At 35.6% G+C, this 26,948-nt stretch overlaps 1 protein-coding gene across 1 annotated transcript in view; it reads left to right on the plus strand.

Annotated features, from left to right (window-relative positions):
* The first annotated feature begins 1,855 nt into the window (after positions 1–1,855).
* Positions 1,856–26,948, plus strand: part of SCN7A (sodium voltage-gated channel alpha subunit 7) — an 83,882-nt gene continuing 58,789 nt past the window's right edge. Inside the window, exons 1-6 of the mRNA XM_039250145.1 lie at positions 1,856–2,046; positions 19,901–20,165; positions 23,146–23,258; positions 23,836–23,925; positions 24,761–24,889; positions 26,284–26,375. Coding sequence (XP_039106076.1) covers positions 1,856–2,046; positions 19,901–20,165; positions 23,146–23,258; positions 23,836–23,925; positions 24,761–24,889; positions 26,284–26,375 — 880 coding nt within the window. The remainder of the gene's footprint in view (positions 2,047–19,900; positions 20,166–23,145; positions 23,259–23,835; positions 23,926–24,760; positions 24,890–26,283; positions 26,376–26,948) is intronic.

Consider the following 26,948-nt stretch of genomic DNA (forward strand, 5'->3'; position numbering starts at 1 on the left):
AAGTATCTTATTTAATATTTAATATTAAATTTGTTAAATGTTCCTTATGTTTGAATGTACTGAAATATGCATAGATTTTCCTGGGTGAAAAGGGAGACATAAGTTGGGTTGCCCCAAAGGAAAGTTCTATGCACTAGAAAATTCACCTGTAGTGTCATCACAACGTGTGCGAAAGAGAAGACGGTAATGTGTACATTGCCTACTAAAAAGAAATCAAGTGGATGTTTGACACTATGAAGTAATAGTTAATTTTTACATATGATAATAGTATTGGGTTGTATCTGAGGGGGGTTGTATTTTAAAAGTCCGTATTCAGAAACTTATGTTGATACAGTTTTGAACAAAATGATATGATGTCTGGACTACTTATAAACTAAACCAAGGCGGGAGGGCAAGTATAGATAAAACAGATTGGCTACATGTTGACAATAGTTGAGGCAGAGTGATTGAGGCAGAGTGATGAGTACACAGGAGTTTGTTATATAGTCTTTGTATTTTTGTTTATATTTGAAAATTGTCATGACAAGTGTAAAACTTAAACCAGCAAAATACATGTCATTAGGCCTCTTCAGTGAATCATGGATGAAAACCCTCAGTCCCTGACGTGGTTTGCACAGAACCAGTGTTAGCTTAGTTCGACTTTACCCTTCTGTCTCATGCCTTGGAATATAAATTTGGAGCCTCTTACAGGCATACATGATTTCTTTTCCTTTTCCTCGTTTTTGTTGTCTTTTCTTGGTGTGTTGTAGAAATCTTTTTTTTTTTTTTTAAGGAAACTTCGCCATTTTCAAGCAAGAGAGGGTTATAAAATGAACGTTCTATGCCATAGCAAAGTTTCCAAAGTCCATTTGGGAAAGAAGGACCAACACTCCTCCCCTTCACCCCCAGACTTCACACCAGTTTTTCCAAGTATGCCTAATTTTTTCTCTACCTTTCCTATCTCAAATCACCAGAGTGGGAAAGAAATCTAGAGTTAGGTTGTAGTAGCTCCAAGACATGCTTTCCGAAACAGCCACCTAACCCCACTCCACCCCTACACCTCAGCAAAGTTCAGACTTGAATGCTGTAGGCTGATAATTGATCATCACACCCTGACAAGCTCTGCTTGGCAAGCGACGAGGGAAAGCAGTCGGGGGGTTAAGAGGAGTTGGTTGCCTATCTCTTCCCCTCCCCTCCTCTCCCTCCTATGCCCACCCCTCCATAGCCAAAGATGCATCCCGTCTTTCCTTTTCTCTCCATCTTTCCTGCCCTCGAAGAACTCTCTCCTCCTCCTCCCCGATTCCCTCGTCTCGCCACCTCCCTTCCCTGGCAGCTGCGGAGGAGATGTGTAGCAGCTGTCTGCCTTCTGGCCCCAGCAGTGGCGGCTGCTGGGCTCCGTCTCCATCACCCCGCCCGCGTCCGCTCTGGAGGAAGTCTCTCACCCGCCTGGGAACGCGGGCGGGGGAGAGGGTGGCTAGGCTCGCAGAGGGGAGGGAGGAGTGGGAAGGACACAAAAACAGCTTCACGGCTGCAGGCGCTGCTCCACTGCGCATCTGGCCAAGAGGGGTCTCTGGGTCAGTGGCCGAGCAGCCGCCCCAGAGACGCAATTTCTAGCTGGCAGTTCAGTGGGGCCCATTTACCACCGAGCCGCCGTGGCCCGGGTAGCATCAGCTGGTGAGGGCAAACGCCAGCTTAGCAACACCTCCTAAGCAACCAGAACTCAGGAAGCCAGAGAGATCCTGGATGAAAAAGAAGCCCAGAAGGAGAAAAGGGATCCTGGCAGCTCTGCTTCTCAGGGTTCCCTCAGGTGCTGTTGGAGACCAGACACATGGTAGCAAGTAAGTCCCTTTTCTTGCTGTGTGCCCAACCGCGCGGGATGGTGATAGCGGCCATCTGCTGCCAGCCTTTCCCACCCACTCGCAGCCTGCCCCACCCCATACACACCCTAGGGTCTTCAGCAGTCAATTTAGATTCTGGACCTGAATTAAGCAAACTACTTCAAGAGCAGCAGTGGTCTGCGGATGTTTACTCTGCATTGTGTATATGGTCAGTTTTCTCATCCACCAGGTAAGCCTCGGAAGCCCAGATGCTCTGTTAGTGTAAAATGTTAGAAACCCTATAATGGCAATGACTTTCAGGTTACATGACACAATGATGGAATGGAAGGAATAAAAGCTTACACAAGATGGAGTACACTTCGAAGGAATCTTGTCTCTTATTTTAAGTAACTTAGCAATTTTAAGATTGGTGCTTTTCATGTATGAATCAACGGTATAAAATTAGAGGTATAGATAAAAAAATTTTTTAAAATAAAAAAACAGAAAATGGAAAATGGTATTCTCAGTTTAAATGGCTTGACATTTTGGTATTGTTTGTATCAACAGGTTTGTTGTTGTTGTTGTTGTTGCCATGTTTAGCTCTATAAAATACATACCTTCTAGAGATTTTCTTCTAGAAGTGATGATGTGTTCATTGTGACTCTGGTTATATGTTGCCTCCAATACTTATGATATTGGTGAAAACAGGAAAAACAATAAAAATATGTGGAATGACACATTGATATGCTCCCTTTATTAATGGAAATGATGGAGTCAAATTTGGATATTGCTCAGAAAATTGTCTTGAAATGAAAAGGTTGAGTGGTACTTTTCGTGGATCCTTTTCTTCCTGGCTATTGTTCAGAAGAATAGTTTATGGTAAAATAAAGAATCTGGGGCCTATAATAAACAGAGTCCTATGCACCATACCTGCTATTTTCCAGCCATAATTAAACTTTCTACAGTCCACCTGCTAGTTTTACAAATAAAGTTAAAACCCATAGGTAATTTGTTGAGGTTACTTGGCTAATCAAAACCGAGTTGAAAGTCCATTGAAGAAGACTTTGAGATTTAGAATGATAAAAACAGATTTTCATTTTTCAAAAATGAAACAAGTTATTTAAATTTTGATTAAGCTTTATTCTTCTTATTTGTAAATGACACATCAAAACTTACATATCCTGTTAAGGACTAAATGACACAAATTACATAAAGGTTTTGTGAATATAATATCATGTGTAACTGTTGCTTGTATAAGGGATCATTTTGTGTATTTATCCACTTCACTATTCTAGCTCTCATTTTATGTCTAGTTCAACATAAAAATAAAAGGATCTTTGACAGCCTCACTACAATGCACTAAAGGAAAAGAAATTCAAATCCAGATCTCAATCTCTCCAGGTCCTGATTTCTCACCTGTACGGTTTAGAGTATATTCTAACCCCTGAGACTCTATCCTCCAAAAATGTGTGCCATGGTTAATAATTCATATTTAAATGCTTTCAGATTTTCTCAAAATATGCATTACCCTCTTCTTTTTAGCTTTAAAGTTTATTTTAGATATGTGGTCTTATTTCCTTGGGATATAAGTATATTGGATATTGCTGAACTTATTTGGCCCAGTAATTAATATAGAAGTGAAAGTTTAGGTGCAATATTCTATTCTTAACTGCTGGGATTCATTATAATCCTGGACTCAGGTAAGAGGTACTGTGAGCCCCTTCTTTCCCATTGATGTGTTTGAAAACAATAAAACCTGAAATTGGATGTAGACTTAGGAAAAGGGGTCTATAGACCCCAAATGATATAAGCAGGCCCCAGAACCTGCTGCTGCCTGTAAATCTCCACTAGAGAGCAGAAGGTAGAGCCAAGCAAGCACCTAGGACTTGGGCATTCTGTCTCACAACCTCCTGTGGGAAAGGCTCTGGTAGGGTCGTCGATATAAACTCCCACTAATTTTGCCCAGGTAGGATGAAGCACTCTGGAAATGAAAAAGCCTTACTTAGGGAGGAAGTATCCTAATATGCCTCAGCCCTAGATCTCATTATGACAGGATCTATACCACAACCAGGGTACTCAGCGACTGACCGACAACCCTATATCTACCAAGACACTCTCTTGAAAGCATATGGGGGAGACACTAGTATACAAGGAACATTTTTTATTTCTGGGAGTCTGGACCTACTATTTTCACTAACCAACATCATTTGGTCAATTGTGAGAGGACATCTGTAAGCTCCACCCACACTGACTAACTATCAACAATGCAGTCACCTATCATTATATGAACTTGTACAGACAAATCTCATTTTTCCCTGAGTTGGCCCCTTTCTCTTCTATTAGTGTCAGCTAACCAAGGCCAGGCAAGTAAGTCCTCACCTCCGCAATGCTGAAAAAGGAAACCTTTAAGGCTGAAGAGAAAGTTTTCATATGAGCGCTTCTAGGGATATTTTTCATCTGGTCAGCATCTCTTGGCCCAACTGGGATCATGATTACCATGTTATTTGTTCATTTATTTCTATTTATAAATTAGGCTTATTCTAGTTTTACTCCATGCTGATGGGAGATCTTTCCTCTGTCTGGCAAACAGTTTTCCCTGTTATAGATCCAGCATTTCTGACTGAATTGACTCAACCTATTGCTAGCTGAGGATAACCACTCTGTGGACAGCTTTGACTGTGGGCCAGCTAGGTGCCAGACTGACTATCAACATTAAGCAAAATCTCTGCCTCACCCCTGACTGCTCCCCCACTGCCCTGGCCAGAGAAATTAGGACTTTTAAAAGTCTGAGATTAAGACAGAGCATTTGGTTTCAAACTAGAATCAGAGGATACTGATTTGGAGGCCATAGTTCCTGATTGAATATATGATACTGAGTGGAATATTTCTTACTTTCTACTTCAAATGCTAGGGCGAGGCTCCTGATTCACCAGTCTCTAATTCTTGGAGTTCTCCCAGTGGTTTCAGGGTCCAAGCACCTGATTACAGGCTAGAACTTTGGCTCTGGTCCATATCTAGTCTCACCCTAACGTGTTTCAAAGTTGCTGTCCAATTTGAGAAAGGGTTGGGTATCTTTGTGTTTGGTTCTACATTTGAAAAGCTGGAATAGTTTTGGGGTGAAAGTAGACCCTGGAAAAGCAGAGCAACTCTTTCAGAGTGCTTAGGGGCAGAGAGGCAAATGGCCAGTTCTACGAGGCCTCCAGGGTTCCAGTGACTGTGCCAGTTTGGGGAAATTTTTTTTTTAATTTTGCATTCCACAGATCTGGTCGCATCTAAAACCATAGCCCAAAAGTTCTCAGGACTACTGATGGGTATAGAAGTTACATGCATAACAATCTCTCCTTTGTATTATTCTAGCAAAGGCAAGAATTCATTCCTCCTTCCTGAGCTCTTCAATGGCCTCTGGCCGGTTTCTTCTGGTCAAGGGTCTGACTGACTAGGGTCACAAGAACAATTAGTTTTGTAAAGATTCTGGCCTTTCCCCAACATGCTTGTTTTGGTGGATTGGACAGGCACAGCTTAGAAGTTATTATCGTATCCATAGAAATAAGTGAACCATGCTTGTGAACCATGAGGTTGCCATAGAGAAGCTCAAGTGAGCATACTTAAAACTGAGGCAGCTTTCCTTCCTTTTCCTGGAAGCATGCCTCCTCTCCATTGCTAGTCATAATGGCTCACCCTGGTGAAACTCCATCTTACACAGAGACTTACTGTCCTGCATCCATTCAGGGCTTTCAAAGCCACTGAGCTTTCCTTGGGCTGATTCAGGTAAGTGAATCTAAGACCAGATGCTCAGTCACATCTGGTCACATGACATTTTATTCCAGATTTCTTCTCTTCAGTATAAGTTGTACCACTCTGCATGTGTATGACCTGTGCTCCTCCTATCTAGAAGGAAGATATTTACAAGGACCTCAGCTCCTGGTTATTTTAAGGAGCCATTACTAGAATCAAGTTTACTAGATCTGGGGGGAATTCAGTTTTCAGAAGAGAACTTTTTATTTGAGGGAGAGATGGGCCCTGTCTGTTGGGATTTTTGGTGGTGCTCATTTGTTTACAAGGCTGTTTTCCTAGTTTTTGAATCCAGAAGAATGCCTGGAGTAAAATTCTTAAGGAATATTATCAAACAAAATGTCAAGATATACTTATGTTTTTGAGAAACTTATTTATAATTTTCGTCTGCAAGAGAATATTTTCTAGGAATACTTGGCTGAAATGGTCAGAGGGAGTAGAGTCCAAAATTAAATGGATATACTGAAGCCAAAATAGGCTGACCTGCGAGCAAAGCAGAGCTACAGGAAGAATTCAGATCCAAGGACAAAGGAGAAAATGTCATTTAAGTCAGGCAAGATAAAATGTATGCTAAGGAGAGGTAAAAGAGTAGGAGCCAGGTAATCACAACTAAACAAGAAGTAAACTGCGCAAGTGGAAAAATGATCCCAAAGCAGAAAACCAAGTAAGCTCAAGTCAAGATGAAGAGACAGCTACAAAATTCAAGGTGGTTTGGTGCCACTCTGGTCAATCTGTCCTTTATTCCTGAGCCTTCAGTGTATAAACTCTGCATTTATGGATTTTGGTAATACACATACGTGGTAAACTATGTTCAAGTAGGATAGAAATATGGCAAAATCCCATGACACTTTTTCAACCCTTTTCATGGATATAAAAGCTTACTTTCTCCAGGGGGGAAGCATGCACACACTAGCATATATAACGCGATGCATAGAATTCTTATAAAATACTTTATTCAAAGATGAACGATGAAAGCCATTTTCAACAGTAAGTTTTTTAGTACTCTATTTTGAGATCTTTTAATATGAGCACAGACATATCTATCTCATTCTTCATTATTATTAAATAGTACTCCATAATAGCAACATACTGAAATTCATGGTTTTAGCTCCTTAGGATGGACTATTTGATTGTCCACCCTAAGGTGTTGTGATTAACATCTTTGCAAACATGACTTCTCAAACTTCAACAAGAATATTCATAGGACAACTTAATTGCTGGGCCAAAGAGCACATACAACTTTATTTTAGAAACTATGGCTAAACAGAAAAAATAATACTTGTTCACACTCTTAGGTAAACTGTATGAGGGATCCACTGCTTCCATACCAAGGTTACCTCCATTAAGAAGAGTCTCAGTGATGTCTTCTAGAGCTTTACTGTAAATGTTATTGATTGTTTTAATCTTTATCCATATCTATCAGACTTTCATGAGCTTCCATCATCTTTCCTCATAGCTTTCAGCTTTCTAAAAGACAATGATATTATTTTTGTATTCTCCACAAGAAGAAAATCAATGCCTCTAATATCATTTGGGTTCTAAACCCTGGAGGGAAAAAAAAGGTGATAGAGAGCTCTAAAGGAAAAGGCTCTATACCAGAGAATTTAGCTATGAGTAATTACAGAATGTGGGAAGGATGAAACATAAGCCATAATGTATACATGAACTGCATTTAAGTGGTCTCAATGAGCAAATTAGGTCTCAACCTAAATTGGTCATGTCACCTAAATGGGTATGCTTTCTATATTGTCAACAATATAGATTCTGTTTAATGATCACATTAACTCTGTCTCCTTTACTTATGCATGCAGTACCTTCCAGTTTTAAGTTAACTTGTTTATCAGCCTTTTCATTACTATTATTACTTTTCTTTTAAAGCTATCTGAATGTCATTGGCACAATAGGCTTGATGCATTGTCTATGTATGATTGAGAGAATAATTTGATAATACTTTGGAAACTAAGTAAGAAGTCATTTTACCCTTTACCTCTTATTTCATGTCAGAGTAAAATTGGCATTTGGGATATTATCACAGTGTTCTGTTTTTATTTTTGAGTCATTTTTCTTCATTTATGTTGTCTTGCTATATGGCCTACATCCTTGTAAACTACTCTAAATCTTTTAGTAAATATATTAGGAGAATAAATGTGTGTCATCTAGTATAGAGTAGAACATTTCATAATTCTCTTTGGCAAAGCTAATCTAGCTCATCCCTAGGATCACCTCCAGCTTCCCAGAAAGCATAGAGGTTGATTATTTAGATGCTATGGTTTCCATTCCCTAAGGTAGGAAAAAAGTAAGAAAGCTGTGGCTATCCTGGGAATTCCCATCCTACATGTGCGGAATCTGTCTGCACAGCCTGACTGCATCCCTGGCAGGCTCTACTCTGGGAATCACACTAAGGGACAGGGAAGCAATAGGAAATGAGATAAGTAGAGAGGAAAAACATCTGGCATCCCCTCTCTTGGCTGTACTTCGTTATCTCTGAGAAGACACAGCTCCAGTTGCCGATACAGAATATTCTCCTCATAGCCTCTTCTTTGGGAACTCAGCTAACAAGGCTGAGCATTGGCTCACTGTTTGGATGGCTGTGTCATTCATCAGCCAACTAAAGATGCTTTGTTTTTGTTGTTGTTGTTGTTGTTGTTGTTGTTTTGTTTTGTTTTATTTATTTTTGAGACACAGAGAGACAGAGCATGAGTGGGGGAGGGACAGGGAGAGAGGGAGACACAGATTCTGAAGCAGGCTCCAGGCTCTGAGCTGTCAGCACAGAACCCAATGCAGGGCTCGAACCCACAAACCCTGAGATCATGACCTGAGCTGAAGTCAGACGCTTAACCGACTGAACCACTCAGGCCCCCCTAAAGATGCTTTGGAAAAGGAAAGAGAATGCTATTAATAATTAGTTCTTAACAATAAGCATGAATCCAAACTGTAACTTATAGCCACGCTACGTAAATATGAGATTAGAGTATTGGAAATTATCTTGGAAGGAACTGGAAGCAAGATAAGGTGGATGTCCCAGCTGTATTTCTTTGATTTCAAACATTAGAGCTGTTTTGCACCAGGATCTCTGTGGCAAAATGGCAACATCTGGTAAGATCATTACCAAATAGGCACCCAGAGAGTGAGGACTATTTTAGAGATGGGGGATGAAAAAGGTGTCCAAAGAGGTGAAAAACATGTGGATCTTCTGGAAAAGTTATGTTCTAAAGCAGGTATTTGCCTCAGCAATTCTAATATATGCTCTGCCTCTCATAGTTAGAAGCTCAGATAAGAAAACAAACAATCCCCCAAAATGTAATGATGTCTCTGCTTGCTTTATAAAGGTGGGTGGGAGGAGCTTGGCTATCTGCCAAAAGAACATTTCTGTCTAGCAAGCAGCATTAGATTCATCCCAAGAGGCCCACACCCAGGGTATTCTGAGATTGTCTGTCCGGATTGGTTTGCTGCCTCCTAGATTTTCAATATTCGTGCCAGGAGATTTCTAATATGCAGTGAAGGGCTGGTATAATTCAAGTCAAGTGCATTAAGAGGATTTTCTTTCCCTACAACCCTCGGTACCACCCTCCTCTCACTTTCTCTGTCTCTCGGATTCCCAGGATTCATGAGCAACAGATTTGACTACCATATCTAGTCAGCTGCCTGGGGTCTGGTACATTGTTGAAGGTCTTGTACCTATCTCAAGCTAACCCAGAGCCAGACTGTGATTGGCCATACAAAACTGGTTTTTGAACTCTTCCACCTGGCTACAGATTTGGGGCATAGTTTGTGGACCTATGAGCTTAATTCTACTTTTCAAAAAGTGGGCAACAATGAAGGTTCATGGAAATCTAACAGTTTCACTGCAGACTAAGAGGATATTCATGGAGGTTAGCCAGTTGTGAATGTTCCCAAGAACTCTAGAGAGAGTGCCGGTTTTGGATTTTTTTTTAAACAGAAGCAGATCAGGTCTTGCATATTAGGGGAGGCCAGCTGCATCAAGGACTTCAGTATTGAAGGCAAGGGTAGAGTCTGGTTGCATAACAGAGCCCCTTTGCATTCATTCCTCTGGGAAGTAACAAAGCATATTTTTCTCTCAATTGTTGAGCTCTAATGGCCTCTGGTCAGAAATTTTTGGTCAAGACTCTGACAGATTGGGTTTACCATAAGTACAATTCTAGGAAGATCCTGGCTCTTTTACAACTTGCTCATTTTGTTGGAGTAATAAGGGATAATTCAGAAAGTCTAGAGGCCAATTTCACAAAGCAGTAGAAGTTTTGAGAACATCTGGAGAAATCGGAGACATAGAGTGGTTTAGAATGTTAGGTTAGACCCCTTTCCCAGACTCACTGGTAGGGAACCAAAATCTTTCTTGTCCTGCAAGATTCAATTGTGGATATTTGAGGTATGATCAACTTTACTTTTGTGTTCCTGGCAACCTCACTTTCTATTGACTTTATCACTGGTATAGTGGCATTTGTTACTGAGGCAGGAGACCCTCACTGAGATCCTCTTCCCAGTCAACTGCATCCCTTCCTGGTATTTCAACTGCCACTAAGATTTCCTTCTGTTCATTTTTCTTCATAAATCTGCAATCATATCCAAATAGGGAGACTTTGTTATCTGAGACTGTTATGAACTTCTAATTCTATTGTGTATATTGACTGTGTCATTCTGAAGCTTAATGTCCTAGATTGCTCCTCCCTTAAGAGGAAAGACATTAATTGTTCTGATATTATTGGACACTTTGACATGTTGGAGATGATTTTAATATCAGTCCTTGTTGCTCTTGAAGCTTAGTTTTCAGAGATGACCAAGTGACTTGGTTCTTATTTGTTTATAAGACTGTCTCTCATTGTCCTTAAATTCAGTGACTGCATTTTATTAGTAGTTCCAGCACTACTGCCTGGCACAGTGGTTGGCACTTAATAAATATATGTTCCACAAATGATTACTAAATAAATTATGTCAAAAACAAACACCGTGGTTAAATGTACTGCCCTATATGACATATCAAAATGAAAGAACAATCTTTTAAAGAAAAACTGAAGTTCATATTTTACATATATCTGAAATTAAAATATTAAAATGTAGAACTACATATAAAAATAAAAACATAGTTATTTCTGTAAGAGAATATATTACAATAATGTGCTCCAGGAGTCTGAGAGGTGTGAGGGCAAGGGAACAAAGGAAGGAAGGAGGTGAGCAATCAGGATATCTGAAGCTACCAAAAGCCCAGAACTGGGACCCAAAATAGGTCAATCCTAGGTCAGACACACATATTGAGGAGCTTTAGCCAAAACTGGCTAAACTCTGGGCAGAACACAACCACAGAGAATATAAAGATGAGAACCATAAATCCAAGGTCATTTAAGTCAGGAAAGAGTAAAACAGTAACAAGGCAAGAAAAATAGTTGGAATAAAGAAAGTGATCACCACACTGGAGTAAAAAAAAATAAATACAAGAAGAATCCAGAAATATAAATTAGTTATGCAATAAATAGAGTGAAGCCTGAGCCAATTTTAGAGACTAGAGCTTGCATGCTTATAGGAGTAAATGGCTATTTTCCATCACATGGTAGGTCTGTCCAGCCAGCTGCCTTCCAATTAGTCCTCCCACATTGGAATAGTTAATTAAGTCATTGGGACATTAAGTCATTGGGTAATAATTGTGACATGTTTTAGATTACACTTATGGTAAAAAGAAATACCATCAGCTTCTTCTAAAGCTGACTGAAATCTGGGACTCTAAAGAGATGTATGTTCTGCCGTATTTATCCAGGAATCAACCTTCATCAATTTCAACCCTTCCGGCTATATCTCAGGATAAGAAAACACTGACACTTATGGATAGGGAAGAGGCAGAAGGTTCATGAAGAGCCAGAACATTTAAAGCAAGATTGATTTTTTTGTTGTTGTTGAATATTTTGGGCTGCCACCTCACAGCCGATTGTTATGGTGTTTACACCTAGCAAGCTAGAGGCAATTGTTAGAAGAGGAAGCAAAGAGAAGCAAATAACTTGTAAGCAGCAGGAATAAAATCTACAACTCTGATGATGAAAGGGATACCAATAGATAAAGCAGAATAAAATGTAAAAAGTGGAACTCTTTGAGTTTGAAAAATTATTTAAGGATGACATAGTACTGAAATGATTAGTATTGAATATTATTACCTTGATTTATCAGTAAGAAATTAAATGACACTGCATATTCATTTTATAAATTCCAGGAAATGGGGCATAATTTCAATTTAAAAAGATGGCTAAACATAAAAATATCATGTTTTAAAGTAATACTGTGTAGCACCTGGCAGACAGTATTCTAGGTGCTTTATATTTATTAACTCTTTCAATGCTCCTATCACCCTAAGAGGTAAACACTTACTATTTACATTTATGGTTGAGGAAACTGAGGAAAGGAGGGTTTAAGTACCTTGCTCTAGGTCACAATTAGAAAATGCTAAAGCCCAGGTTTGAATCCAGATAATCTAGCTCCAGAACCAAAGTTTTTCCCAAACTTTTATTTAAAAATTTTTTCAACATATAGAAAAATTGACAGACCTGTTTGGTGAACATTCGCACACTCAGAACCTAGAGTCTTCAATTATCTTTTATATACTTTATCATTTATCTATTTATGCATTCCTCAAACCATCCATCAATTCTTCATATTTTCACATTGCCTTTCAAAATAAGTTGAAACACCATCAGGCCTCACCCATAAACACTTCATAATTCATGTATTTAACTAGAATCCAGTATTTGTTTATGGGCTTTTTAAAGGTAAAACAAAGTAAAATGAACAAACTTTAAGAGTGTCATTTGGATGAACCTGAGTGGCTCAATCGGTTAAGTGTCCAACTTTGGCTTAGGTCATGGTCTCATGGTTTGTGAGTTCCAGCCCTGCATCAGGCTCTGTGCTGACATCTCGGAGCCTGGAGCCTGCTCAGATGCTGTGTCTCCCTCTCTCTCTCTCTGTTCCTCTCTGACTCATGCTGTCTCTCTCTCTCTCTCTCTCAAAAATAAATAAAAACATTAAAACATTTTTTTAAAAAAGAGTCTCATTTGATCAGTGTTCACAAATGTGTATGCCTGTGTAGTCCTAATAAGCTACTGAAAAATACTATCACCCCAGAAAGTTCCATCGTCCCTCCCAGTCGGTTCCTATTCCACACCTAGAGATTAGTTTTGTCTGTTCTAGCACTTCATATAAGGTGGAACATGAAGTTTGTGGTATTTGCTGGCATGCTTCTTTCACTCAGCATAATGGTTTTGGAATTAGTCCTCTTTATGCATATCATTAGTTCATTTTTTTTTTTTATTGCTGGACTGTGTTATATGATATGCTACAGTTTTTATTTTTCCATGTATTCTCTTCATGGACAACTGGGCTATCTCCTAGTTTTGGTAATTAGCTTATTTATATATTTTATATTTTCCCACATATTTATTATTTTTCTTTCTCTGCGTTTCTTCTTAAAGATCTAAATTTTCATCTGACACATCTAAAAATATCTTTGGGTACCAGGGTGGTTCCATAATTAAACGTCCAACTCTGGACTTTGGCTCAGGTCATGATCTCATAGTTCATGAGATGGAGCCCCCTGTCGGGCACTACACTGATTGATAGTGTGGAGCCTGCATGGGATTCTCTCTCCCTCTCTCTAGTTCTCTGCCCCTCCCCCACTCATGCATCTGTTCTCTCTCTCTCAAATAATAAGTAAAAAGTTTTTAAAATAAATAAAAATATCTTTGTCTTCATTCTTGAAAAATACTTTTGCCTTCTGTGTCATTCTAGCTTTACCTTCCTTCTTTTTCCTTGCAACACTTTAAAGACATTGTTACACCTTTCTGTTTCTGTATTTTTATGATGAGAAGCCACTTAAGGAGTAACTCTCATATCTTAATATAATTTAAACTATATACACAAAATATATATATATATACATACACATACGCATATACAGTTATATGTGTACATATGTATATATACTAATATAGACACATACATTTATGTATGTATATAAAACATATGCACACACATATACAATTTAATTATCTTTATTAAGCTCCAGATTCAAGTTCCTAATTAATCTCTGAATTTTTCCTTTTAGGTATTTCAGATATACCTCAAATCCCAAAAATACAGAACATTACTTCTCCCATCTCTAATCTAAACTGGTATTTCTTCCATATTTCATACTCTTTGTATGGTATTGCAGTCAGTCATATGATCCAGATGTGTGTGTGTGTGTGTGTGTGTGTGTGTGTGTGGTGTGTGTGCTTATTTGTTTGTTTTAGCAGCTGCATCTGAAATACATGTTACCTGCTTTATTCTTAGCTATTAAAACAATGCTCAGAGCAAGCTTGTGCATGTAAATTGGTTTGAGGTGTACTAATGAAGTGAATTTCTATTAGATTGCTGGGAGAAGGTGTATACATTTTAATTTAGGTAACTAGTGCCAGACTTCCTTCTAGAAAAGTTGTACCATTAACACTACCAAAAAAAAAGGTTTATTAAAGTGTTTATTTCCTCAAATCCTAGCCAGCAGTTTGCATTAGTAAATTAAGACTTCCATTTTAAATTAGTATAAATATACTCACTTAAGTTTTTATAAATAAGTTTCATTGTTTAGATTTTTTTAAATTTTATTTTGCATTTAAATCATTGAACCCTCTAAATCTTATTTGTATATTAGAAGTATATGGAGCAAGGATAATGGAAACTGCCCAGTTCTGAACCTTCACATAAATGCTCCACAAACAATGCAGTACAAAAAGAAAAACAAATAGAACTATACGAAACTCACACCATCAGCATAACTAGAAGGCAGAGAATGACTGAACTTCAAAATGCCTGTAAAGGAAACCAAATTCATTTGCACACTATTTCATGCTCCAAAGGCATTATGGAATATAGGTTCTAAATTTGATTTAAAATGACTAACAGAAAGAGAATGCTCACCCTAATTGTGAAAACAATGAAGAAGAAAAGCATTTTCCACGAACTTCCTTGTATCAATTATTAAATAACCTCTATTTTCCCATTCTTATTTGACACAAACTATTCAGTTTCTATGTTGATTCTAATTATACTAATGTTTCAAATTATGTATAATGAGGGGTGCCTGGATAGCTCAGTCAGTTAAGTGTCCAAGTTCAGCTCAGGTCATGATCTCACAACTTGTGGGTTTGAGCCCTGCATCAGGCTCTGTGCTGAGAGCCCAGAGCCTAGAGCCTGCTTCAGATTCTGTGTCTGCCCCTGCCCTGCTCTCTCTCTCTCTCTCAAAAAATAAATAAACATTAAAAAATAATACTTAATGATAATAACAAAATCACTCTGGGGAAAATAAAATTATATGATAGATTAAAACTCAATTCTCAGTAATCCTAAATTTAGGTATCTACAGAAGAAAATATGGTAAGAAGTCATAGGCAGAGCACAGTAAGTCATAACCAAGATCACAGCCAATATCATATGGCAGAACCAGTTCAGTGGGCATAATACCTCTGCTCAAACCACCAAAAATATAGCACTGGTCACACAAAAAAAAAGGGTTTCTCCACTGCCTTTCTTATTTTGTGTCATTAAATCCAAATTAGAAATCTTGAGTTGATGCATTTGTTTTGTCTGGAAAAGTCAGGTTGTCACTCCTTAGGTCCAAAAGACCTTAGAAAAGTCATCATCTTTATTATATTTTCTACTTGTGTTGCAGGAGGGAGTCCCACCATGATTCATACAACAAATTTACCCAATCTGTGTAGAAGACATTATTAGGCAGCACCTCCTCCCTTCCAAGTTAATATCTACTATGCTAGCTTGCTTTCAATTTTACAAAATTTTCCAAAATATTTGACTTTGACGCTTACATAAAGAAAATTTCCAGACAGTCTTACCTGATGTCAATCTATCAGTATGTTAGTAAAGCAAGTCACCCCAGTTAAGCCCATTGGTTTTTGGATATCTCTAAGATAGCCATACTGAGGTATCAATTGTTTACACTTTTCTGAAAATTTAGTTTATAAACACTTTTGTGGTATCATTTAAAGATACTCAAATTTAGATGTAGACATACCTGGGTTAACATCTCCCTCCACCACCTGACTGACTATACAGTGATGGAGAAATCATTAAACTCATCAATTTCAATTCCCTCACTAGTAAAATGGTAACCACAAAATTAATATGTGATAATATGAGGCAATAGAATTAAAAACACATCTAAATTGAATGCTTCTCTAATGATAATCACTCAGTAATTGTAAGTATAATTATAATTGCCATAATTGTTATGCTAAATATGGGCTTATGTTCAAATGCTTAAAATTTGCTTTAAGGAGGATCTATTTTTTTCTATAAGAATGTACCTCTTTTGCCCATACTGATGCTGGCTCTGCTTCTTTCAACTGACGTCCAAGAGAATTGGCTTGCACTTTAATCAACAGTATAAAATTAGTACAACTGGAATTTATTAGAGTCCAAGTCTGAGTTGACTTTGATACATTCTTACCAAAAGCCTACTTTAGCTATTCAGTTTTTTAAAAAGACAGTCTAATGGACAGATTAACTATTAATCTTTCTATATTTTTCAGGCTTTAACATTATATTAAGATCACTCACTGGAAAGCATAATACCTGGCCATACTTTTTCAATTCCCCACAGAAATGCTTTCACTGAATTATAATTTAATGATCAATAATTTACAGTCTGCACTCAGCCATCTAAAAGTATGATGCAAGCCAGTTCCATTTGATAAGTGCTTGCATTTCTTTGTCATATAATAGAAGATAATGCCTATTGTCCATTCATTCACCTAGTCTACAACCCAGAGTAGTTTCATTCAACATCAAAATCATTACTAAGAGTGTATTCTGGGATAACTGACTGGGTTAGAAGAGAGAATTAGCACTGACCAAGTCAGTACTATGGTCCAGGCTCTCTGTATGGTCTGGTTTAATATTTATGACTTGTGAGGTAAATAAAGGATTCCAGAGTTTGCATATGAGGAAAGTATAATGGGCTATGTTATCAGTCTTACAGCTAGTAGGTGACTGAATAAGGAATCAAAGATTATTTTCATGTATGAGGTGATAAAAAAAATTATATTTAGGCTATGAAATAAGACTGGCTTGCAAAATGAATTTTGAGGTTTCAATAGAAGGCATCCAAAAATATTTTCATTAACAATAGCATCTTTCCAATAAGTTTGAACCTCCCTTTGTGTCTACTTTTAGGGACAATATTCTTTACATATGCAAGCTTAATTGTTAATTTGGTGCTGCATGGGTTCAGTTTAGCTAACAGTCCAGACTTTTAGGTCATGTGATATTTTTAGGTTATGTGAAAATTCAGTTCAATGATTTTAAGATTGGATAGTTCTAAGATTATAAAGTGGGAACCAATCATTATTTGGACCCATTTAAATTATTCTACCCAACTGTCAACAAGTCCATGATTTCATATTGCTAGTTATGGGGAAAGATTAATGTCCAAATCAACCTATTCCATTTTTTGACAGCTATTTAAAAAGTACTTTATTATTTTGAACCAAACCTATTCTGGCTTCACCTCAGCGATCCTAGTTCATCTTTTTTCTTTCTTTAAATAATACTTAAGTCTAATTTCTCTTCTAGTGAGAAACATTTAGATACTTGGAAACCATAACACTCCACTTGAGTCTTTTCTGCTTCAAATAACATATTACCCATTCTTTTAACCAGTCTGTAGATGATGTGACTTGAGTCTAATCAACATTCTGATCCCATTTGAAAACCCTTCAGGTTTACATACAGGCCTTTTGGATGTGGTCATGAAATGCAGCAGAATAAAGACTGTGTCCTCCATCTTCCTTCAAAACAGACAAAGGTTTTTATTAGCTTTTGGGGTCAGACACAACCAGTATTGGTTTACACTGCAATTACTATTAAGTAAACCCCCTTAGCAGTTTTCTCTGCTGCAAAAACACATCTACTGCACTTGTACAGTTGGGTTGTTTCCATTCAAATTTCAAAACCTTACATGTATTCCTCCTATGAATTATTCTACTAGATTCGGTCCATTATTCTAAGATATAAAATCTTATTACAATTAAAAATGTATATTTACTTCCTTCTTCTTATTATGTGCCAACCACTGTACTAGGCGTTTTCATCCATGCAATTTTATTTATCCTTCTTTACCTTGAAAAGAAATCCCAATTTTATGACTGACAGATTCAAGGTTATCAAGTAATTTTACTGAGACTGCTAAGAATATTAGTAACAGAATTTAGGATTTTAATATAGCCCTATTTAATTCCAAGATTTATGATTTTGATTATACTAGTCCATAACCTTGAGTCATTAACAAACTGTTTAACATGGGGGCCCCTGTATGGCTCAGTTGGTTAAGCAACTGACTTCCGTTCAGGTCATGATCTTTCGGTTCATGAGTTCAAGCCCCATGTCTGTGCTGCTAGCTCAGAGCCTGGAGCCTACTTCAGATTCTGTGTCTCCCTCTCTCTCTGTCCCTCCCCTGCTTACATTCTCTCTCTCTCTCTCTCTCTCTCAAAAATAAATAAATAAATGTTTAAAAAAAAGAAACTGTTTAATATGTATTCAAGGAATTCTATATAAGGAATACAATTTTGAAAGTTCATTAAATATTTTAAAGGGAGATTTTATATGTAAGGACAAACTTCAGTTATCTGTAGATTGTATTTATAAATTATACCAATTCAAAGCATTTTGAGTCCCCTCAATAAAGAGTGATAAGTGAGATGTGTTTGACAGGAATTGAGATGAAGAAAATCAGCAAAAGAACATATTTTTACGTGAGAAAATAGAGCAGTTTGTAAGTGGGGAATTGATGCATGAAATTATATTTTATGAACACTAACTTCAGTGGCCTGTAGGATGACTTGAAATAGATAAAGACATAAAACTGACAGAAACCTAAGGGTGCCAGGGTGGCTCAGTTGGTTGAGCTTTCGACTTTGGCTCAGGTCATGATCTCATGGTGAGTTCATGCCCTGCATGGGGCTCTGTGCTGACAGCTCAGAGCCTGGAGCCTGCTTTGGATTCTGTGTCTACCTCTCTCTTTACCTCTCCCCCACTTGCGTTCTGTCTCTCTCTCTCTCTCTCTCTCAAAAATAAATAAACATTTAAAAAAATTAAAAAGAAAAAACTGAAGAGATACCTGTGGAGACTACTAGAGCAATCCAGATATAGATTATAAAGATAACTACCTTATATAGATATTTAAATAACGGTTAATATTTAACTACATAGTTGAAAATAATTGTAAGGAAATTATTTTGTTCAGAGGAATTAATGACAAACAAAAATTTCATGAGCTATTTTCAAGGTATTAAGTTTGTGTGTGTGGTTTTATTTTGGTTTTGTTTTACTTTTTTTTTTTTAACTCAGTGCAGAGGAATTTTTTTAATGTTTGTTTATTTATCTTGGGAGAGAAAGCATGCACATGTGAGCAGGGAAGGGGCAGAGAGAGAGGGAGAGGGAGAATTCCAAGCATGCTGACAGTGAGGAACCTCCCTTGGGGCTTGATCTCATGAACTGTGAGATCATGACTTGAGCTGAAATCAAGAGTTCCATGCTTAAACTACTGAGGCACCCAGGTGCCCTTTGTTTTGTTTTCCTATGACTAAAAGGTAAAAGACCAATTCTAGTCATTCAGGAAAACAATGAATCTTGTTTTTACTTGTTAAATTGCTGTTATTGGTGGAATTGCCACATAGATGATTGAAAGAAGGGAGTGTTTTGGGAAGTATACATGGTAAATATCCATGCATAGTCATTGAAACTCAGTGTTTGCCTATGTATTTCCCCCAAAACATGGATATAACAGAAAGCAAAGGCAGAATTTTAAAGAATATTAAAGTTAAAAATTGACAGAAGAACTGAGTGAAGGGAAGTAATCAGAGCTATGAAAGGAGACACAGAGGAATGGGGCCCAAAAGCAATGAAAAATGAGTTTAAAGAAGATAAGTCTAGTTAATGGTTAAATACAGCTGAGAGAGGAATAATTGGGTTTGGCTCCCCAAACATCTCTAGAATTTTAGAACTCTTTTATTTGAGGGAGAAACTGAAAGGCAGATTTCAATAAAACAAAGAGAATTCAGTGGATAAGTAAATGAAGTAGCATTGGTTACTCATGAACTTACAAATAAATATAATATCAAGTATAACAAAACCTAGTCTAACAACTCATATCTAAAAAACCTGGGAATTTTCTTTGAATGCATATATTCAGTTTGCTGTTCTCTTTTATTCATATCCTAAACTTTTACAATTAAAAATTTTTCTTTATATACCCAAATTTTATATAGCTCTGAAGAAAATACATTTCTTGCAGGTACAAAATTGGAAATGGCTTCCCCAGAACAGAAGGGCCTTGTCCCCTTCACCAGGGAATCTCTTGAACTTATGAAACAGCATATTACTAAAAAACACGATGAGGAACAAAGAGAAGATTTAAAGCCAAACACTGACTTGGAAGTTGGAAAAGAGCTTCCATTTGTTTATGGGCATCTTCCTCAAGGAATGGTGTCGGAGCCCTTGGAAGATGTGGACCCATACTACAAGAATAAAAATGTAAGGATTAATTGAAGTTATCATGACTCATTTTCATTATTGTTTTCAGATGTGCAAAAAAAGTAATTGAGATAGGATAAAAAAAAGAATGAAGAATACATCAAAGAGTTATTTTAAATTATAAAACTGGATAAGATATTTCACATGTATTTGAGATTTTTATCGAAACTGGTTGTTTGCCTAATAGGTTAGTTTGTTTTGAGTTACATTACTTTTAATAGGTTATACCGACTGTTATGTCTTAATATAAGTGACTTGGCTTATGGGAGTGTGAAGATTGGCTACTTAAGATTATTGATTTTAAAATAATTATAATATAAAATTTTTATAATATGTACAATTTTAAATATTCAACTTAATAAGCTTACTCAGTAGTTGGATAAATAAAACCAACATATATTTTGATTATCATTTTTACTCATCCGTATATTCATATCCTGTCTTATCCCCAGAATGACTTGAAGAATCTACTAAATATTTGAACAATCCAAGAGCAAGCATAAAAATGATTTTTTAAAAAGCTTGATTATGTTTAATAAAGGCAGAAAGCAGTGTGGGCTGACAAATCTGCTTCCTCAAGAAAATAGAATTTGAGTTACAGCTTACAGAACACTTCAAATTTTAACAATGCAAAGAGAAGATCTTGATATTAATTGAAATAGAAAAGAGGCAGGGTAATGATAGAACTACACCCCTGTTGCAAGTTGTGGGAAATAAAATGAGGTAATGAAGATGTCAACAGGGATTTAATGTGGTAGCCAAAGGTTGATGTGATGAATGCAATGTTTAAGTAAGTTTACTATGAAGATTTCTAAATTACTATCACGTGGAAGAGATAATCTCAGAAAGATGATATAGGAAAGAGGGTAATCCAGGCTTTAAGTCAAGGGGCCTGGATTATAGGATCATCTCAGAGGAGGGAAAAAGGTAATGAACCTGAGAAGAAACAGCAGGATTTGAAGACAGGAATAAGGGTGGTGCTACTAACAAAAATGAAACAACTTTAATAAAAGGCCAAGTTTGGGGGATATGAGGATTAGCCCTATTGTGGACAAATGTAATTTGATTTTCTTGTAAAGCATTCAGTGATATTACCAAACAGGCAAAATGGAATTGAACCAAAGACTCTGGATGAAAGGCAAAGTGATGATTTTGCAAAACCATAACTCTTTGAAGTATTTTGAACCATGGAAGAGTATTGGTATTTTACAGTGTAAATGTATAGAATAACAAAGATTGCAGTATCTCTGGTAGCTTCCATGGAGTTTATACAGAATTAGCTATAAAACACCTATAAAATCTACAGAACATTTTAGTGAAAATCTTAAGTCCTCATCTCAATTATCTCTGCTTTTACTTTTGCTGTGCGGAAGACCTAACAGTTGATAAAACATAATAACCTTAGAAGTGACTCTAATATAGCAGAGTTCTGAGTTCTTTGTAGTGTATACAGATATGGTAGGCAAATCTAAGTTTGTTACTGAAGACAAAACCAAAGGTTTTTGGCTAAATAAAATTAGCCAAAAATTGCAAGAATAGTTTAGTTTAAAAAGTATTTTATTAATGATTATGCAAGGTCATTAAATGTGAATTATATTCAATTTATTCTGTTAAGGGTGGCATACCAATAAATAATTCTAAAATTAAGTAACTTCAGCACTATAAAATTTTTTATGTCTGGAATTAACTCATCCCCTCACAATAACATAAGCTTATTGATGGCACATATCATACCTCTTGTATAAAGTTTGAGATCGTTCTAGAAAATAACAGAAATCACATTTTAAATAATAAGACTTTTCTTGGCCTTTTTATTTTTCTCTTTGCATTTCAAATGGAAAGAGGGAAAATAACTACAACACAGGCCAAAATTTCCAAGTTTGTATATTAGGAAAGTATTTTATTGAGGAGAAGTAGCAGATTGGTTTCCATTTAGGACATTTATTACTAAAATATCAATGAATATATATTTATATTCACTAATATATATATATACAAATGTAAATGCCAATATACTGTCACCATAGATACCTCTAATATATAATTATGTCATATATAATATAATCTTAGCGTATATAAAGATTATATTTAATATATATCATGTACTAGAATGTATTGTTCACATTGCATTGTATACTCTATGTTATATATTATGTTATATTATAATCTATATAAAAGTCATTATATATAGAGTATTTTTACTCATACCATAATAAGTGAATTTTCCAAAGATTATGTATATATAATAAAAGTGTATATGTGTATGTATGTATATATAGACACACATGCAAAGACATATATGCATGTATAGATACTTTCACTGTGTGTCTCTATAGTACATAACAATATAAGATACTTACACATATATGTACACACGTATACATATATAACTCATTTTTAGGAAGTTCCTAGTCTTTCATTATTTTTTAATTTAATGCTTCTATATTCCAATACATTTATTTTACATAGTATAACTTTCTGTTTTAGGTATGTTTATGTCAATGATAACATACAAGTGGATTTTTATGTGATAGATAATTACTAGTGATTAATAAAATATTTCAGTGAATTAGGTCATCTTTACTATTGTAATCTCTTACCTTATTTGCTCTGAAATAAAATTAACTTTTTTAATATTCACTAAATTCTGATTTCTTTAAATGCATCTTCATGAGCCATCAAGATATTGATTTCTTTCTATTACATATTTGACAGGAAAACTTGAGGATTGGAGTGTGGCAAATGGCTTTCTTAAGTAGAACACTAGCAAAAGAAAAAGTGGTAAATAAGCCTAAATATCAATGAAAATGTTTTTAAAAATTAGCCTTTCCATTGGATTAAGTCTGTAAAAGGATATCATAAGAAAAGTGTAACTGTTAGAATTCACAACTGAAAGGATCATTAGCAATATGGTTTGTAATAGATGAGGTTATAGTTCCTAGTTGATGTTCTTTTTGTTTTGTTTTGTTTTGTTTTACAGACTTTCATGGTATTAAATAAAAAGAGAACAATCTTCAGATTCAATGCCACTTGGTGTACATTTTCTCCTTTCAGTTCAACTCGAAGAACAACTATTAAAATTTTGGTTCATCCATATCCTTTTCTATTGGCTTTAGACTGTACTAATATCAGATGCACCTATTCTAGTCAAACATCACTGCAGTCTTTTTCTCTTCTGAATTAATATCTGATTTTGGGTCATATTGGAATCTGGCTTATAACTGCACTAAGTGTTCCACATTTGAAAATACATTTAAAATATATATTTTAGTATACACAACAGTTGTAAATATTAACAAATCTTAATCCTCCTGTTTTTCAATATGAATAGTATACTTTTCTGACATTTAAGAAGCTATTTTAGGGGTGCCTGGGTGGCTCAGTCGGTTAAGCATCCAACTTCAGCTCAGGTCATGATCTCACGGTTCGTGGTTCAAGCCCTGAGTCAGGTTATGTGCTGGCAGCTAGCTCAGAGCCAGGAGCCTGTCTTCAGACTCTGTGTCTCCTTCTCTCTCTGACCCTCCCCTGCTCATGCTCTATCTCTCTCTAAAAAATAAATAAAACACTAAAAAAAAGAAGCTAGTTTATCTAATGTATATACATATAAACAAATTATAGAGACTTATTTCCAATATTATTTTTTATCCATTATTCCTTGACCGTAACCTACCTTTTTCCAACTGTTTATTTTAATTAGTGTCTTGATTGACTGCATATTTATGCCCATGGCTGAGTTGCCAAACTGGGGCCCAGCATTACAGTAAGTCATCTAATTTTACTACACATTATCTCATATACAATTATACTTTTATATGTAATATACTGTATTACAGTACATTATATACTATCTATTTAACATTTTATAATTTCCTTTTTTATTTCATGTATAATATTTATTATAGTACTCATTGTACATAATATAATATTTATACATACAACACAATTAGTGAATTTTGCAGATAAAAACATGTCAATTAAACAATTTTAATGTTTTGGTGATGAAAATAGTTTGGGATGTAAATAATGTGTCTGCATCAGCAACAGTGATGGAAAGGCCCATTAAAATTTCTAGAGAAGAAGCTTTTCTTGGTACTAACTCTCAAGTTTTAATTCTATTCTTAAAACTAAGTGATTTTGGAAAGTAAATGTAAAACTGACTCACCAGAAAAATTCTTATATATGCACATAATAAAATTAGTTTCTTCATACTCCATTATAATTCAGTTAATTATTGTGTGATTTCCAATGTTGAATAAATTTTATATTTTATATTTTTGTTATTTACCAAAACACATATATAAATATATATAAATATATATATATATTTTGGTAAAGACTATAACTCTAGCTAGGGCTTGTTGAAAAAATTGATAGTCAAATTTCATGGTTAACGCTGTAAGAGATAACCCAGCCTAAAAGCCCTAACTAAGGCCCTACCCTGTGGTTCAAAGGCCATATGCTTTTTGCTTACCTAGTTGGTTGGTAGATTGGTTAGTTGCTTGGTTGATTAGTTGACAAATAGTTATCACAGACTTGGTATTTTGGAGCTGACAATGTATTATTCTTTTAATGTCTATATGAAAATTTTTCTGCAGGAATACTTTGCTCGGAATTTACACATTTGAAATACTTATAAAAGTCATTGCAAGAGGCATCTGGGTAGAACATTTTTATTTCTTTGGTGATCCATGGAACTGGCTCGATTTCAGTGTAACTTTGTTTGAGTGAGTATTTCTTTAAATTGCAAACATCTTAATAACTTGCTAAGCAAGTACTTTTCATAAAGAAACATAAAGATTGACAAAATTTTCTGTTTGTAAAATTTCTGTGAACAAAAATATTTTATAAATTTAACTATAATATATTCTCTCAGACAAGTCCAACTGAACTAGCCCTCAGAATATGTAGTTAAAATGGAAAGAATGAGATATTATCTCTGTTTTATATCTGAAGCAAAAACAACAGAGGTTGAATTTTGGAATTTAAGTGATTATTTTTAGTGAACAGAGAATCTCTTAGAGATTTATGAAGCAGTCCTAACAGATTTGATTTTGTCTCCAACTTACATCTTGCTTAGCTGCATTACTTAAGACCTGTAAACATACTAGATATCAGAATAAGAAATTTTACACACATATACACACACACTTTCAAAAGTGTTACATTAAGTTCTAATGATTGAGAAGAATATTTATTTTCCAATGCTTCTATTTAGTGTGCTCTGTTTTATGGCTAAGGAAACAATGACTGGCACCAAACTCTTATTAAAAATAATTTAAAATAATATTCTACGTTTAGATTTAGGGTTGATTTTTTTAAAAGAAAGAAAAAGCATATAATAAATGTTGTAAGCATTAAAAAAAAGTAGCTAATATCACTAAAATTATTATCACTATTACTTCTATTACTGCCATTATTTCTGCTATTGCCATTGCTGATAGTTAATACCGAGCCCTGTGTGCCAGATGCTATGCTATGCACTTCACATACATTAGCCTATTTAATCCCCACAAAAAGTCTCTGAATTAGAAAGCATTATTATCCCCACTTTACTTTTGAGGAAACTGAGGCAAAAAAAGAATCAGTAGTTTTTCCATGTCACACAGTTAGTAAGTTGGGAGCCTGGATTTCTACACAAGCACTCTGGCTATAGTCAGTGCCCTTAATCACTGTATACCACACTTTCTATCATCATGAACACCGTTATCACCATCATCATCACCATCAGGATCATCAAAACTTAAGTGCTTAAAGTAAATCTCATTACTTAAAAAGCCATAGATTTTTTTCTTATTTTTAACCACTTCACTAACTAGATAACAAAATACTTATGAACAGAGTATTGAGTATTTGGTATGGAATTGTGACTACTCACAGTGTCAAGCTTTTATAAACTGTCACAATTTGTTTGTGGATTAATAATTACCTGGCAAGCTTGCACTGTTGCAATCTTTGTCTTCCAATCAATAATTCAAGTGTTTGCAGATGAAAACAAGGAAAGCATTTGCATATGTGATTTAAAAATAAGTTTTAAATAGTAAAGGTAAAAAGTAAAAAGCCAAAGGTAAGCAGTATGAACTCAACATGAATTCTAAATATCTCTAATTTAATTCCACAGGCATATAACAAGATATTTACCTCTAAACTTCATTCTAATATTTAGCATTACAAGAAATTTGAGAATTTTGAAAATTATTCCTTTAAACCAAGGTAAGAAATGGCATTTAGTCCTTGTCTTTATTTTGATTTATGTACTCCCCTGTATTAATTTGCACTCCCCTGTTATTGCTTGGAGAAGTATTAAATTGAACAATGTTTTGTCTTTGAAATCATGAATTATCTGATCTATAAGTTTACTTCAGTCATTCCAGGAAAGGAAAAAGAAATCACATTCGACTGTTATTTGTTTGAGATGGATTCAATACTTATGATAACAAGATAAACAGATTAATCGAAATATATTAGTTTCTATTTTTCTTATTCATTCTTCATCTTAAATATAAACTTACAAAACTGTTCTTATACTTCTGAGAGATAACTATCTAGACAAATATCTAATCTACCTTCTTTTCCTCACTACATCTAAAAATGAGTTGAAATGAGCAAAGTAATATAAAATAAGATAAATCCCATTTTGCTCAGATTGCTTGGGTAGGGTGCATTCCACATACCACAGAGTTCGAGGAGTTTCTGCCGAATGAGTAGAGCTGTGACCACATTGATGGAAGATGCTGAGGACTAATTTACAGCTCCCATTTCTGAAAATATCCTAGAGAAGTCCAC

Source organism: Hyaena hyaena, unplaced genomic scaffold, assembly GCF_003009895.1.
Source record: "Hyaena hyaena isolate Hyena2069 unplaced genomic scaffold, ASM300989v1 scaffold_363, whole genome shotgun sequence".
Classification (NCBI taxonomy): Eukaryota; Metazoa; Chordata; class Mammalia; order Carnivora; family Hyaenidae; genus Hyaena; species Hyaena hyaena.